General features: G+C 39.4%; 1 protein-coding gene across 1 annotated transcript in view; it reads right to left on the bottom strand.

Annotated features, from left to right (window-relative positions):
• LOC146333122 (talin-2) overlaps positions 1–14,485 on the bottom strand; it is a 152,974-nt gene that overhangs the window by 61,253 nt on the left and 77,236 nt on the right. Inside the window, exons 3-6 of the mRNA XM_084719775.1 lie at positions 4,801–4,972; positions 3,452–3,549; positions 1,472–1,601; positions 314–466 (exon numbers count right to left, since the gene is read on the bottom strand). Coding sequence (XP_084575901.1) covers positions 314–466; positions 1,472–1,601; positions 3,452–3,549; positions 4,801–4,936 — 517 coding nt within the window. The 5' untranslated portion in view covers positions 4,937–4,972. The remainder of the gene's footprint in view (positions 1–313; positions 467–1,471; positions 1,602–3,451; positions 3,550–4,800; positions 4,973–14,485) is intronic.

Raw genomic sequence — 14,485 nt, 5'->3', positions numbered from 1 at the left:
AAAGTCTGTTAAAAGTGCTGAGAGATAAAAGAAATCCTTTTAGATTTGTAAGTAAGAATTACCTTTACCAGATTACATGACTGTCAACTGCAAGCCATTTCCATTAGTTCTCCATTCACTGACTAAGGGCAGTTTTCTCTCTCATCTTGCTACCATAAATTAAGATGATTCCAGTTAAAGATGGAAAATAACACAAGTACAAATAAACATTAAAAAATGAGCATTAGGCTTTTATTAGGAACAAATCTTTTTAAAACAAATGACAATCTTTGACCATCCACCATCAGGTCAAATTTAATTCTACTGAACTCACGGTCATCGTCTGTATGTAGTTTGGCTTTGAGTTTCTCCATTTTCCTCTCGTCTCGCAGCAGCGTCCTGTCTTTCTTCAGCGTACCCATCCCGTCCTCCTTCTTCTCCTCCACCGTCTCCTGGATCAGAGAGTATTCCTCATAGTTTGTGATGCCTGCATACAAAAAGGAGAAACATAATGATACTCATTAGATACATGTTTGATTTAACACTTGCATTTAGAGGCTTAATGTCTTAATTCGTTGAAGGTACCTCTGTATTTTATATTCATATTTGTGTGTGTTAACAAAAGCTTTTTTAAACCAACAAAAGATGTTCAAACTGTTAGTATTGTATATACACATTCTGGTTTTATTTCCCAATAACTGAGGGATCAATCAATCAAAATTTCTTGGTCAAATCCTGTTTACACTATTTATTAATGACCCACCTAATACACGTCCAAACATCAATATTCAAATGTATGTAGATGATGCAGTAAGTTTTACACATGCAAAACGCATCCAAGAAGCCTCCAAAATTCTTAGATTGTGTCTCATATTAAAAATAAAAAGGGTGTGCATTGTGTTTTCAAAACAACCAACAAGGGAAGGCCTTAATCTAAATTTTATCGAATTCGCAATATGGCCTCCTGCAATTTTCAAATCGCAAGAAGCACAGTATTTCTTTAAGGCAAAATGTGTACCAAAATAGCATTTTAAATTAAATATTGTTGTACTGCAGAGATGTCTTGGCCTACACATTATATTCTGCAGACTTAACATTCCCTCTAATACAGCAAACCATCAGTCAAAATGACCACAATAAGATATTTTTTCAAAAATCGCTCAGCCCTGAGTAGAGGTGACACATTCTAATGTGGCAGGAACTTGACATTGTAAATGAGTTCAAGTACCTGCATGGGGACTACAGATGTAAATAAGCATTCCTTTCAAAATCTGCATATTTAAATCTTGTATTTCATACTGATGTTCATTAACGTGTACTGTCCCAATTGAATAAATTAAGTAAATCTGCATCCTCTCTGAAAAGACCACACTGAGAAGCAACAAATACTGAATTTTAATGCATATGCTTTTAAATGACAGCTTAAAAATGTGAAACCTGTACGGCACACCTTCAAGCATGGAGAAAAGGGCTAGTAAAAGAAATCATGTACCTATTCTACTGCATATAGTCACAAGTAGCTCTCCCACAGTTTTGGAGTCGTCCACCATGATGGTTTTAACGGCCCCATCCAACATTTTGATTTTCTGGGGCCTCTGCTTCTTCTTGTATTCAAGGATATCCTGCTCAAAGACAAAAGGTAGAGAGAAGAAAACAGAGAACAAAAAAGAGGAGAGAGAAACGGGAATTAAATGTAAGAGAGAAAGCGAGAGCAGCTGAAAGTGCCCGCTGAGAAAATGATCAAATGCATCCAGGTTTGTGCGGAGAGAGAGGGGAGAATATGGGCCAGAAAACCTTATTTAACGGCTGCCTATCACAGCCCGCTGCTCCCTTCCAATCACAACAATGAGGAGAGATTTGGTTCTGAATAATTGGTCACAGTCATGCCTTCTACCTGGGTTGCCTTTGGTGGATTTGAAGAGGAGAAACCATTTAGATCTGCAAAACCAAACCCACAGATGTACTGAGAGGGAGCGCTACACGACAAACCAGAGTCGGCTGGGCCTTTGGCAGCGCGGATCAGAGCCTGGCAAAGGATCTACAGCTGGCTGCAGCACTTCTTTATAGTCACTTTTTAAAAGCTTCCTTTGATGTTCTTGATATCCAATTTGATCCTGTGCTTTGCTTTCATTTTCTCATTCTGCTTCACTGTTTTTCTACTCCTGTGGAGGATTTAACCTAAATTCTATTGTGCATTGTATTTTTCAGGGTTGTTTTTTTAAAGTGCTTCTTTTAATGGATTTATTATCTTAACATGAATTAAAATGAGTACTTTTTCCCTTCATAAAGCACTGAATCAATGATCTATTATAGATTATTGACATTGTATTTAAATAAAGATCATTGTATTGTACTAAACCTCTGTCAGTAGTTGACCATGAGAACACATGGAATCAATCATGTGTTTGGAGGGTTACTAAAGAAGCAATTTGAAGATGTGATTTCGAATCTGGGAAACTGTGATGAGCATTTTTCAATAGTTTTTTGGACATTTTATAGATTTGTGAAAGTGATCAGATTAATCAATAAGGAAACCCTGTTAGTTGCAGCTTCACATAAAACCCTCCATCTATTACAACTGGTCCAAAACTCAGCCGCCTGTATCATTACACGCACCCCTTTAATCCATCACATCACACCTATTCTACAGCAGCTCCATTGGCTCCACATCACACATCGCATCAACTACAAAATACTCTTCCTTACCTTCAAAGCTGTCCACAACCTTGCCCCTCCATGTCTCTCTGACCTCCTCCACATTGCTACACTCGCCTGCACCCTCAGATGCTCTTCCTCCGTCCATCTCACTGCCCCCCCTGCCCGTCTTGTTACCATGGCTGAGCAGAGCATTCAGCTGCTCTGCTCCCCAGCTCTGGAACTCACTCCCACCTGACCTCAGTAACACAGACTCACTATCACATTTCAAAACTGTTTAAACTGGCTTACTCCTTCTGATCACAACTGCATTGTATTTTAAATTGTATTTTTGTATTTTATTTTTCATGGTCTCTTTTAATATTGTGTCTGCTTTCATGTTTGATGATGCAAGGTAACCTTGAGTGTCAAGAAAGGTGCCTAGAAATAAGAAGTGTGTGTGTGTGTGTGTGTGTGTGTGTGTGTGTGTGTGTGTGTGTGTGTGTGTGTGTGTGTGTGTGTGTGTGTGTGTGTGTGTGTGTGTGTGTGACACACTGAGCTGCAATATGTGCTGTTGATGAGTGTGTCCTAGTCCATGTTATTCACACATCTCTCTCCAGGGTTGCAATCACACATAGTGATTGTGTGTGTGTGTGTGTGTGTGTGTGTGTGTGTGTGTGTGTGTGTGTGTGTGTGTGTGTGTGTTTGTCTGTGTGTGTGCTTTCATATTATTCTTCAAGTGCTCATTTTAACCTTTGGCACACACAACTCGGGGCAAACACTCACTCCATGGTAACCGTCATTCATGGTTTGCTTCAGTGTGTGTTGGGTTATTTACCCCATTGCGGAGCATGTAGTAGTCCAGCGTCCTTCCAGACTCCAGCCAGATGCCTTTTCTGGGGTCTTCATCAGACAGAAACAGACCGTAGTCTGAAGCTGGAGCAGTGAGGATAAACATCAGAAATTTAGAGACTGTTGTGATGGAAGTTATTCTTTATGCTGAGTACAGTCCCGACCTGACAGATGCTGGACATCAGGAACAAAATTAAATGTCAGAAACAACAATTGCTCATTTTATCCCATTCACCTGGTTCCAACATGCCAGTGACGTTGGTCAACAGAGACACAAAAGGCTCTTTCATGTACATCTCTGAACATGATGAAACAAATGGGAATGATGATGCTGGTGTTGTCAGGTGGAAAGTAAAGTACATAAAGTTAGACTATTCCAACTTCTTCTGATCCCCCATATACATAATGGAAGTCGAAGATGGCAAACTGACTGACTGACTGGGCGCCAACGCAGGGCTGCAATGTGTCTTGACCAGATCACATTAAGAATTCATAGAATAATGCAGTTGAATGACATTTCTGACTTACTATATCAGTCACATTCTGAGACATACAGGATAATCATATGTATTTTTCTCTTTTATTAGTTAATAAACATTCCCTCGTCACATTAAAGCAACATGTTATACTGACTTAGACAACCATGTGTTTTAGATTGTAATGTGAATTGAATAATGGAATTACACATAGCTTGTCTTTGTTTTGATATCAGTATTATTTATAGACAATGCTCCCTCAATATCTCTCTCTAAATACTCTCTCTAAATATCAGCATCAGCAAACAAAAAGCCACGTCAGTCAACCACTAGTCTGATCCCAGCATGACTTTACCAGTCAAAATGACATATTACAAAAGAAAGAAAAGCTAAAAGGGGGGTCTGAGGGTCATGACAAGTATTTGAAAAGCTGTTTCACAAGAGCTGAGCAAATGAAAAATGCTATTATTTTTTTTAGTGGTCATTTAACTTATCATAATGTTTTGTTGTTTTCTTTATTAAATCCCATGTTTTAAAGTATAAAAGCTAGTTTGTGAGCCCTGACCTGAACATCCACCCCCCAGTTAGTCAAATTGTAGTATTAATCTTCCAAATCAGATTCCGCTTGGAAAAATTAGAAAAACAATCAAACACCAAGCATGTTTTGATTTTTTTACCACTAAATACTCCTGATCAATCATAGTGCAGCCACACTGAGTTCCTCCTGCAGATGTACAAACTCCAGAAACAAACATCCAACCTACAAACTGCCTGTATTGTTCCTTCGTATTCCTGTTTGTTTCACAGTTTACACGTCATCCATTGTTCTTCCTGTAAAATTTATTTTTATAATTCTCACCCTGTCCAGTCTGAGCCTCAGGCACCCTCTCTCTGATTATCCTACAGGCATCATAGACGGCTGTGGAGGGCTCAAACTGCATCGTCTTCACAACATTGCATTGGCGCACGCAGATTTTCAATGACAACACCACCATCTTGGCAGGCGGTGTGGATGGGAGCTGCAGCTACACCTGCGCAAAAAAAAGGACAGGGAGGGGAAGGACAGAGCAGGAGAGGGTGAGTTTATTTCATGGCAGGAGTCCAGGAGGTCCAAAACTTGAGCACAGTGATGAAACCCATTTACGGTGATGAATGAGCCAGATGTTGGAGGAGAGGAATGACTTTTATGTTGCTACAGAGAGGACGCATACATTTTCATATTCAGTCTGACACATATTTCTCTTACAAATGAAATAACTGTGATTTCTGAATTTGAATATACTAAAAGTTACATTAACCCACTGTGGCATCACTGCTGTGCTTCATAAAACAGGTAACCTCTTTTGTTTTTTTTCCCCCAACAAAAACAATTAATCACTTCATGCATCTGTGCTTTCTTGTATAGTAGTTAGTCATTCTGTTACAATACATACACACAAATGTCTGTCTTTTGCACTGTCACCAATGAATGAATGTGAAGAAAGTGCTAATTTGTGCACAGCAAAGCCATTGTTATGCTTCATAAAACAAAAGAGGCGACAACAAATGTATCACTTTTTGAAAATGGCCCATCTGGTCCCTGTTGAGGACAAAGAAAAGACAGAAATATGCTGGGAAATTCTGACTTTACAGCTAAAATAAAGCAACAAAGCTATCCACAAAAACTGGAACTGGAGAGGCAACAAACGCACCACAATCTTTTTTTTTTTTTCATATTAGATGTGCCAAACAAACCACTTCTTGAACATTGCACTTCTGAAATCAGTCTCTTTGCCAGGGAGAAAAACATCAGAGTCTGAACACACATCATCATCTTCACACATGCACAGGCAGCAAAGCAATTTCCAGCTTGTTATCTCCTCAAGAAATAGTCAGTGTGGGTCCCATACTGTTAAACTAACACCATGTTTTCTTACCACATACAAAGTTAACCACAAAACATCCTGAACAACACACTGTGGAAAACAACACTAAATGTTCATCTGGTCATGGTTACGTAGGTCTATGTCTCACTGCATAAAATCTAAAATTCAATTATACTGTGTATTGCAAAATGAAAACTATAACCAACCGTTCTTAATCCTGCCTCTTTTTGCTCTGTGCTCCAACAACAGTTGAGCAAACTTGGTACCTCAGTCCTGTAAAAGTGACATAAAAGGGAACATCATACGTTATCCAACAATAGCAAAACCTTAGCTAAGCAGCTAGCTAATGATTGATGCTTATTAGCCATAGACTTACAAAACAACTAAACAGGGCATTGCCACTCAGCGTTGCCACAGTTTGAGTGGGCAGATATTTAGCAAAAAAGCTCTAAAAACCCAACAACACTTCCTACTCAGCAGCCAAACAACAGACAGACACAGTTAGCAACTAGCCTGTGAACATAGTGGAGCATTTAGTAGCTAAAGAGACGTATTTCCCACAGGAGACTGGCATATGATAATGTTGCTCAGTAACGTCTGGATGTGTAAATAACCAGCTGTTAGCTAACAAGACTTCCACATCAACTTGTTTCTGGTGGTTCCAAATAGCAAAAAACAATCAGCTATCGCAGATTTAAATACAAATAAAAATTTGACACAGCTGTGATTCACAGAGATTAACTGCAGGAGGAAGAACAAGGAGAAGAGAGCTGTGACCTTCCTAACAGAGCCCCTCCTGTTTGGGACCAATGGGAACACAGCGCTCTTCTGTGCCTGGGGGGGTCAAAGGTGAGAGGTCACTCCAGGCCATGGCTGAAGTACGCAGGCGGCCCCTCATCTGCTCCGCTCGCCTTTGACCCTGACTCAGACGCTCAGAATCTGCTCCCTATGTGAGATGTGTTCACAGACAGGAGTGAAGGTGTTTGTCTGGCTCACAGTATTGACACTTGTCTGCAGTATCCTGAAGCTAACTGTGGTAATCACACAACTAGATGTTATTTAAGAATGTGAAATAAGCAGTTTAGCATTGATCTCTACTGAAACACACTCAAATTTAAATATATTAATAAGCAGTGTTTTAGGCAGCCATTCAAAAATGTCTCTAAAGCATATCATTAACATTTTCTTTTCTCAGGATATTAATTTGCATTTCTTTTTTGGGCTTAATAACTGCCTTCCTCGGTGCACTAATTTTTTTTTTACCACAGCCTGCAAATTTGTTTCAGTCATTGCTTTAGGCTCCATCTCAATCGGTCGAGCACTTCCACAAACCTCCTGTTGATAGTGGCTGGACCAAAGCCAAACTCTTTCTTATAATTACTCTCAGTCAGAGCCTGACTCAGCTTTAAGGAGAAACACCATCTTGAAACACATATTAAACGATATTGTAGAGATCCAGTACTAATCTACCCTGTCAGAAAAAAAAGGTCTCTGAGAAGGGGACAGATCGTGATGGGCAAATCTCCCAGCGATGGCCTTAATGGTGGATGAAAGCAATAAAAGCGACTCAGCAGAAATGCTGACAAGGCTGAGGGTGATTTATAAGTATTTGAAAGCATTTTGGAAATACTATAAATCCTGTAGCGTTGTATGAATCCACAAAGCATCACCATCTGGTTCAGAGTCCTGCTCTTGTTTTTTTGCCCCGTCTCTTGTTCTGATTAGATCACAGGCTGGAGCCTCGGTGGTCTGCTTTTTACCTTTGGGTGGTATTTGTTCACCTCCACAAACAAACTGCACAAACCACAGAAATAATGTGATATTCCTCTTTTAGACTGTAATCTCTGCTGCATCAGCCTCTACGAGCCTGAAGAACGGTCACAAAACCAGCAGGAAGAAGTAAAGAGATAAGAGGAAGCGATGAGGAAGGAGCCTGATAAACTAATAATATGATGAAACGTTATCAGTGGAACCACCAGCAGGCTCAGCAGGACTACAGAGTGAGAACTATACAGAAAGCTATTTATGGCTGTGTAACTACACACACAGAAATCACTTTTGGATTTAAACATTAAGGCCACATCGCGGTTCAACATCTTTAACGTGGCTAACTTTGCTACAATCCAGCGTGCCCCGAGGCGCCTTTTCATTTCACTGTAATTGTGTTTGTAATGTGAAACCAGCAGGTCTGCAGAGCTCAACTTTAATGAATATTTGTTTTGTGTCCTTCAGTCGCATCCATGTCAGCCTCTCACTAAATAACAATTGATCTGACTCACGCAAAAAGAACAAACAATTATGAGGTGGTACAGCAGACAATACAACACTGATGTCTGCGTATCTTTGAGCACGTGTAAGATCAACATGTACAAATCCTCTGTCATTGTTCACGTTTCTGCCTGTCTAGACCTTTGAATCCACATACTCCACTGAGTTGTCTGATTCTTTGATGAATGAAAAATTTGACACACTTTCTTTTAATCATGTCTGCAATGTTTTTTTCACTGACAAAAATGAGACGAAAGTAATTCATGATGACAAAAACAATGACGAAATCAATTTCATCAATGTATAAAAACGAGATGATAATGGGAGGGACGAGTTGGGAAGAGATTCAATCTCTTCGTGTGTTCCAGAGCTTAGATGCACACAACTGGATCGTACTGAGAGAAGTCAGCACATACTTGCTGCATGTCTCATAAACAGTACAGAAGTGTCAAGGTTAGGGAGAAAGAAAAGAACAGACATATAGAATGTCAAGGGAAACAAGACCCTGTGTAAACAGCATGGAGTGACAATCATCAGCATAACCACAATGGAGAGGAAGCAACATCTGCAGATGATCATGAAATTCATGCAGAGCTAAACACACTAAATATTTCTGTTTTTCAAAGCTAACATTTTATTGGCTAACCCGAGTTGGTGTGTTTTCACTAAACCTGAAATACAACACAAGCTAACAGAAATCTGTACTGATTAAAGAAGTTAATGACCCAGAGTTGCTGATTGATTGATTGACTTAAAAGACAGATTGACTTAAAACTGAACCAATGTGTGACAAAAAGAATACATGTTTGAAGCATTGTAGTAAACTTAATGTTAAATGTAAGGGGACAAAGGAGCAGAAATGTAGCATCAAAATATTTATATGAAAAAAACAAATCAACCTTTTTAGATGACTGCACTAGATCTTTAAGTAATAAAAATGTTAACAGTTCAAAATGTTTAGGCTATATGTTTTAAGGTGTGGAGACAAAAAAAAGCTCATCAATATTAATATATTCACAAAAAATGTCAAGCTACTAGCCCAGGCTAGGGCCAATTTGACCATGAGTCTCACATAAGGGCACTACAGTGTGTTCTCCTTTCACCCAAATGAACCAAATTGGTTTCAAACATGCAGCTGAATACAGATGTGACCAATGTTGTGAACCTGACAGTCCAACATTCTCAGTAGCGGGGATAAAAAGTGCCATAGGCTATTTAAGGGCTCAAGTCAAATTCACCGCTTTGCAGGTATAAAAAATTTAATCTTAAACTCAGAAAATCTTTTTCAGTCTTTGCAGCAGTAACACGAAAATTGGTTATGTCACACACCGTGGTTTATTTATCCCTCCTTAAACCACGCTGAGCCCTGACGGGAATCATCCGTGAATTTCTTTCACTGCAAACAAACAACACATTTACAATAAGATCTGATTTGTTTCATAAACAGTTTCTTCAACTTGTTTAACATCAAACTTTTAATCAAATTAAATCCAAACAAAACTAATTATGAACTTGATTGTGAGCATGACACTCCAATAAAGTCAAGTTTTTAAAAATGGGAGGTACATCTCTTCTTCATTCTGCATCAAGACAAAGCAGAGTCTCCATCAGAGCTGGATTACCAAGAAAGCATCCTATTATAAATCTTCCCTTCCCTGCGATGAGAAAGGATTTGCTGAGATCAAAATACGATTGTAAAGCCCCCAAAACACTTGAGTACAACCAATTCATTAGGCAGCTGCCAAATCCAGTGTGGGAATAAGGCTCCAGTGTGCATATAGCAGTAACAAACCCAGTAATCATGGATGGACCTAATGCAATTTAAAAGACAGCTTTCTCCATTTAGAAAAATGTAATTCTAATGTTTTTGTCAGAAAAAGAGCAGGATTTGCAAGAGAATCACAATATTACATGTATGTACTATTTAAAAGTGTCTTTTTCTAAATATCTATAGAGATACTGTTAACAGAGGCTAACATCAGCATGCTAATATGGCAATAATGAAAACAGGCCAATGATTAGCAGGTATACTTTGTTCTCCATCTTAGTTTAGCTTGTCAGCACAGGAATATTTGCTATTTAGCACTAAACTAGAATTACCACTTTGCAATTGTACGACTCCACCGACCAGTCAACACCGTGGATTGTGGCAGTCCATTCAATAGTCACTCAAAGTGGCAAATGTGAACTTTATGGTAGTGTAAGCTCCATTTGGGAACCATGAATATCTACACAAAATTGAACTGCAATCAATCCAGAAGTTGTTGAGATGTTAAGCCTGGACCAAAGTGGTCCATTTTCAGCCATGCCACTAGCAATTATGTTTGAAGAGCATGCTGTTGGTCATACTCAAATCTTGTTCTTGGGGGAAATGCTGAATGGAAAACTGCTTTTAATCAAATAATTCAATATATAAAAAATGGCTCAATAATCCAATCCTGGACTAAAGAGCCTATTCAGGTCAGGTACGACTAATAAGTTGATAAAATTAGATCTGCAGAGGCAGACAAGTTCAGCAAGACAATTTTGCCATTGTCCAAGGAAAAAAATAAAGTGGCCAGACATACTACATAAGAGGCTGATGGCACACCCCTGACAACTTGAAATGAAGAAAAGCTGATTTTTCTTTAGTCACTACGACACTTTCAGCAACCTGCTACTTCACTCTTGTCTTCATCTCTCTCCATGCTGGGATGCAGGCCCATCTGTTTGCCTGCATGTTTTTATTTACCTGCCTGCTGTAGCCTATCTGACTGTACGGCTCATCCGCCTGCTGCACCAGGGTGCCATCAGGCTATAGCTTTATCCCTCTGCTTTACTCGCCTTCCTTTGAGCTTTGTGCCTCACTATCAACAGACTCCTGCCAAACATGAGAGGAGCAGTGAAACCCTCCACAACAACAAGAACCTTTTGCAGAGAACACTCAGAAAAAAAAAACATTAATGCAATATTTATATCCAAAATCAAACAAAAGTAAACCCTCTGAGCTGAGAAAAAGGACACACTGGCCTCGCACACTGGACGTAATGAACCACCAATGCATGGAAAAATAAACACACTCAGAACGCGCACAATCATTAATACACTGTACACACCCACACTGTAATACATAAGCACAAAGCATCCCTCCTCCTCCTGACTTTAAACCCAACTGCACCAGTTACACCTACACTTCTTTGATCTACTGCAGGCTCACATAACAAGGAATATTCAACAGAACCACTCTGCTTTAAGCAACACTTTTCATGTGGTTTACGCCAATGACAGCAGGAGTTCATTCAGGACCAATTAAAGCATAGCAGACTGGCCCTTTGTTAAATAATTGAAAGGGATTTTCAGGAATATGTTGTTGTACACGGGGACTAGTCCTCCTACAGTGAGTATATGAATTAATTACATTTGATACTTAGCTTGCATGATGACAACTGAGCCATCTTCATGCTGATGAGGCTGAAAACTTGTGAAAAACCAAGCAAGTGGGACTTGAGTTAACAATTTTCAGCCATGTTGGCAGCAGCATTGGTTTAAGGGATGACAATATGTGTCTGACAGTCTGAAATATCTCAATGACTATTACATGGATTGCCATGAAATTACATACATACACTGCCTGGCAAAAAAAGTCATACACTCTAATATTTCATTGGACCGCCTTTAGCTTTTACGATTTCCATAAGCTTATGCAATGTGACAATATTTACCTCTGTCCAGAGATACATTAATTTTTTGCCAAGATCTTGTACTGATGATGGGAGTTTTCTCTAACACATCCCAAAGATTCTCAATAGAGATGCACCGATTTTCTTGGCCAATTCCAATTTTCTGATTTTTTATTTATTTATTTTATTTATTTATATTTTTAAGAGTCTGACCTGCCGATTCCGATTGACAGCATTCACAAACATTTTCACAACTTTTCTTGTAAAACTTAAATTTCATGTTCATAATTAAACACTGACTATTAAATATTTATTAAATACTATTTTACATTTTCTCCAAAAGTCCTTACAGCCAGGCCTTATTATACTTTTATATTAAGATTATGAATAGGGGGAAAGTGATCTCATGAGATCATGGAATCTCACGGGATTTTGCGGGACACGATTTCACGTGATCTTCTGTGGAAGCAGATGTAAACAAACCGCAGACTGAGGCGGTGCAACAGTTTGCTGCAGTAGAACGTGAGAAAAACAGACCCAGAAGTTAAACAAATCTGGATGAGAAAATGTTTGAGGAGACGCATCAACACAGGTTGTTTATTCTTCAGCCAGAACAGGAGGTGAGATTTTAACTGTCCCTCTGTGAACAGCAGTCTGCTGCTGGCTAACATTAGCCTGAAGAGCTAAAAACTTTACAGCTGTTCTGCGACATTGTCAGCTGCTTTGTCTTGTTGTAAACTGTCTTCTCTTTATCATGTTCTTGGAATCTGTCGCTAACACCAGCTTTATGCAAGCATGTGTCTGAGTGTGTGCTGCTGTGATCAGCGCTGTGGTGGTGTGATATCATGGTCAGTTTGTCTGCTGCACGCCTGACGTGACCATCATGCCGAACATGTGTGTGACATGTGACACTGACCGGCCAGTCATCAGTCAGGGCCAGTGACAAGAAAAACTGTGCAGTTCCAATCGGTGCATTCCTAATTCTCAATGGGGTTAAGGTCTGGACTCTGTGGTGGCCAATCCATATTTGAAAATAATGTCTCATGCTCCCTGAACCACTCTTTCACAATTTGAGCCTGATGAATCCTGACATTGTCATCTTGGAATATGCCTGTGCCATCAGGGAAGAAAAAAAATCCATTAATGGAAAAACCTGCCCATTCAGTATGTTCAGGTAGTGAGCTGACCTTATTTTGGCTTTCATGATAAACACAATAAAACAATAAAATTCCCACCAGTTAGTATAAGCCTACCATTTCAATTCATTCATTTTAATTTCAGTCATTAAAATCTGGTTTAATTACCATCATTTGATAAACTTGTATATTGCCCTGCATCAACCAAAGTTAGCAAGTCTCCAGATGCAGGCACAGCATGCACCCTAGATTTGTTTTGCGTCAGTGAAAACACTGACATTGCAAAGATAATTCCATTGAAATAATTTAGTCAAGTTTTTCAATATAAAATTTGGTGACATTAGCATTTAGCTCAAAGCACCAGTGTGCCAATGTACAGCCTCACAGAGCCATTGTCGGCTATTTTCATTAACTTTTAACGCATTTCCTAAAGGACAAAAACATGTCTGCAGCAGTGCAGCACTGAGTTTCAGTACAGTAAAGAGAAAGCATAGCTGTGATCATGAAAAGAGTTTCCTGCATTCAGGGAGCCCTGAAGGTGCTTTTTAGCTGTGTATCATATTAACCCTGCACAAAGAGGACACACTGAAGATGTACATCTACCAGCTGTCAAAGACATCGTGGTGGTGAAGCCATTATAGGAAAACTGATACTACCAAGACTGTTCCCTTGTTTCAGCATGAGGCTGTAGCCCCAATCTACCGAAGGTGGAAAAGGCATATCCAAGAGAACAAACGTTGACAGATGTCAAACAATGTGAGCTGCAGCGGTCTAGTATGTGTTTAGCACTGTAGTGTTTGAGTCAGTAACTCAGAGACATGAGCTATGACATAGATACAGCAAACACAGTCATCACACCGGTGGAGGATGGAGGCAGCGCTCAGAGAGCAGTGCAGAGCAAGAGGAAAGCAGGTTACATTCTGCCACCGTTTCGATTTCATTTGGAGAAAGCACCCGGCCTAAGAATCAGACAAAAGCTCATGAGATAAAAGGAAAATGAGACAGAGCACTGGAACACGTAGCTATTGTTCAATAGATCAATGAGGCAGAGCTGTGCCTGCTGGGAATGCCCAGGCCTTATTACAGTAACATGGCCTCTAATCCAATAATAGAACAGCGCACAAGTGAAACAGGCCAATCATTGAGGAGTTCTGGACTGGGGAACATGTTACATATTTGGCCAGAGCATGTTGGTAGCCTACTTTCAACACCAGGGCCAAACTGGGCTAACACAGACATGCTAATTAGTCCATCTATTTTCTTTAGTTTACCCGTAAGTAGCATTTCTGTGTTTAAAGTCCAACTGAAAAAGATTTTTTGTCAGCTAAAGCTACTTATCTGTTCTGTAAATCACTTGTCCAGACAAAATGAAAACAGAGAATTTTTTATTTTATATTCTTTTGGATCATGATGACCCTTGTGTTGCATTAATTCAATGGCATAAGTATCTGTCTTCATATATGGCGACCCTATTTTCAATACAGCCAGTCAAATCTTGCACAAAGCACCTGTCAATCAAGCAGACAAAAAAGGAGCATTTCTGATATTTCTCAAAAGACTTTTTCCCTTTTAATAATGAAAAAGCTATTAACAGTAAATGAAAAACATAGACACAT

The sequence above is a fragment of the Lutjanus erythropterus genome, chromosome 1 (assembly GCF_056507025.1).
Source record: "Lutjanus erythropterus isolate fLutEry1 chromosome 1, fLutEry1.hap2, whole genome shotgun sequence".
Taxonomy (NCBI): Eukaryota; Metazoa; Chordata; class Actinopteri; order Lutjaniformes; family Lutjanidae; genus Lutjanus; species Lutjanus erythropterus.
The sequence above is the reverse complement of the archived record's forward strand: the minus strand, read 5'-3'. Positions and strand labels throughout refer to the sequence as shown.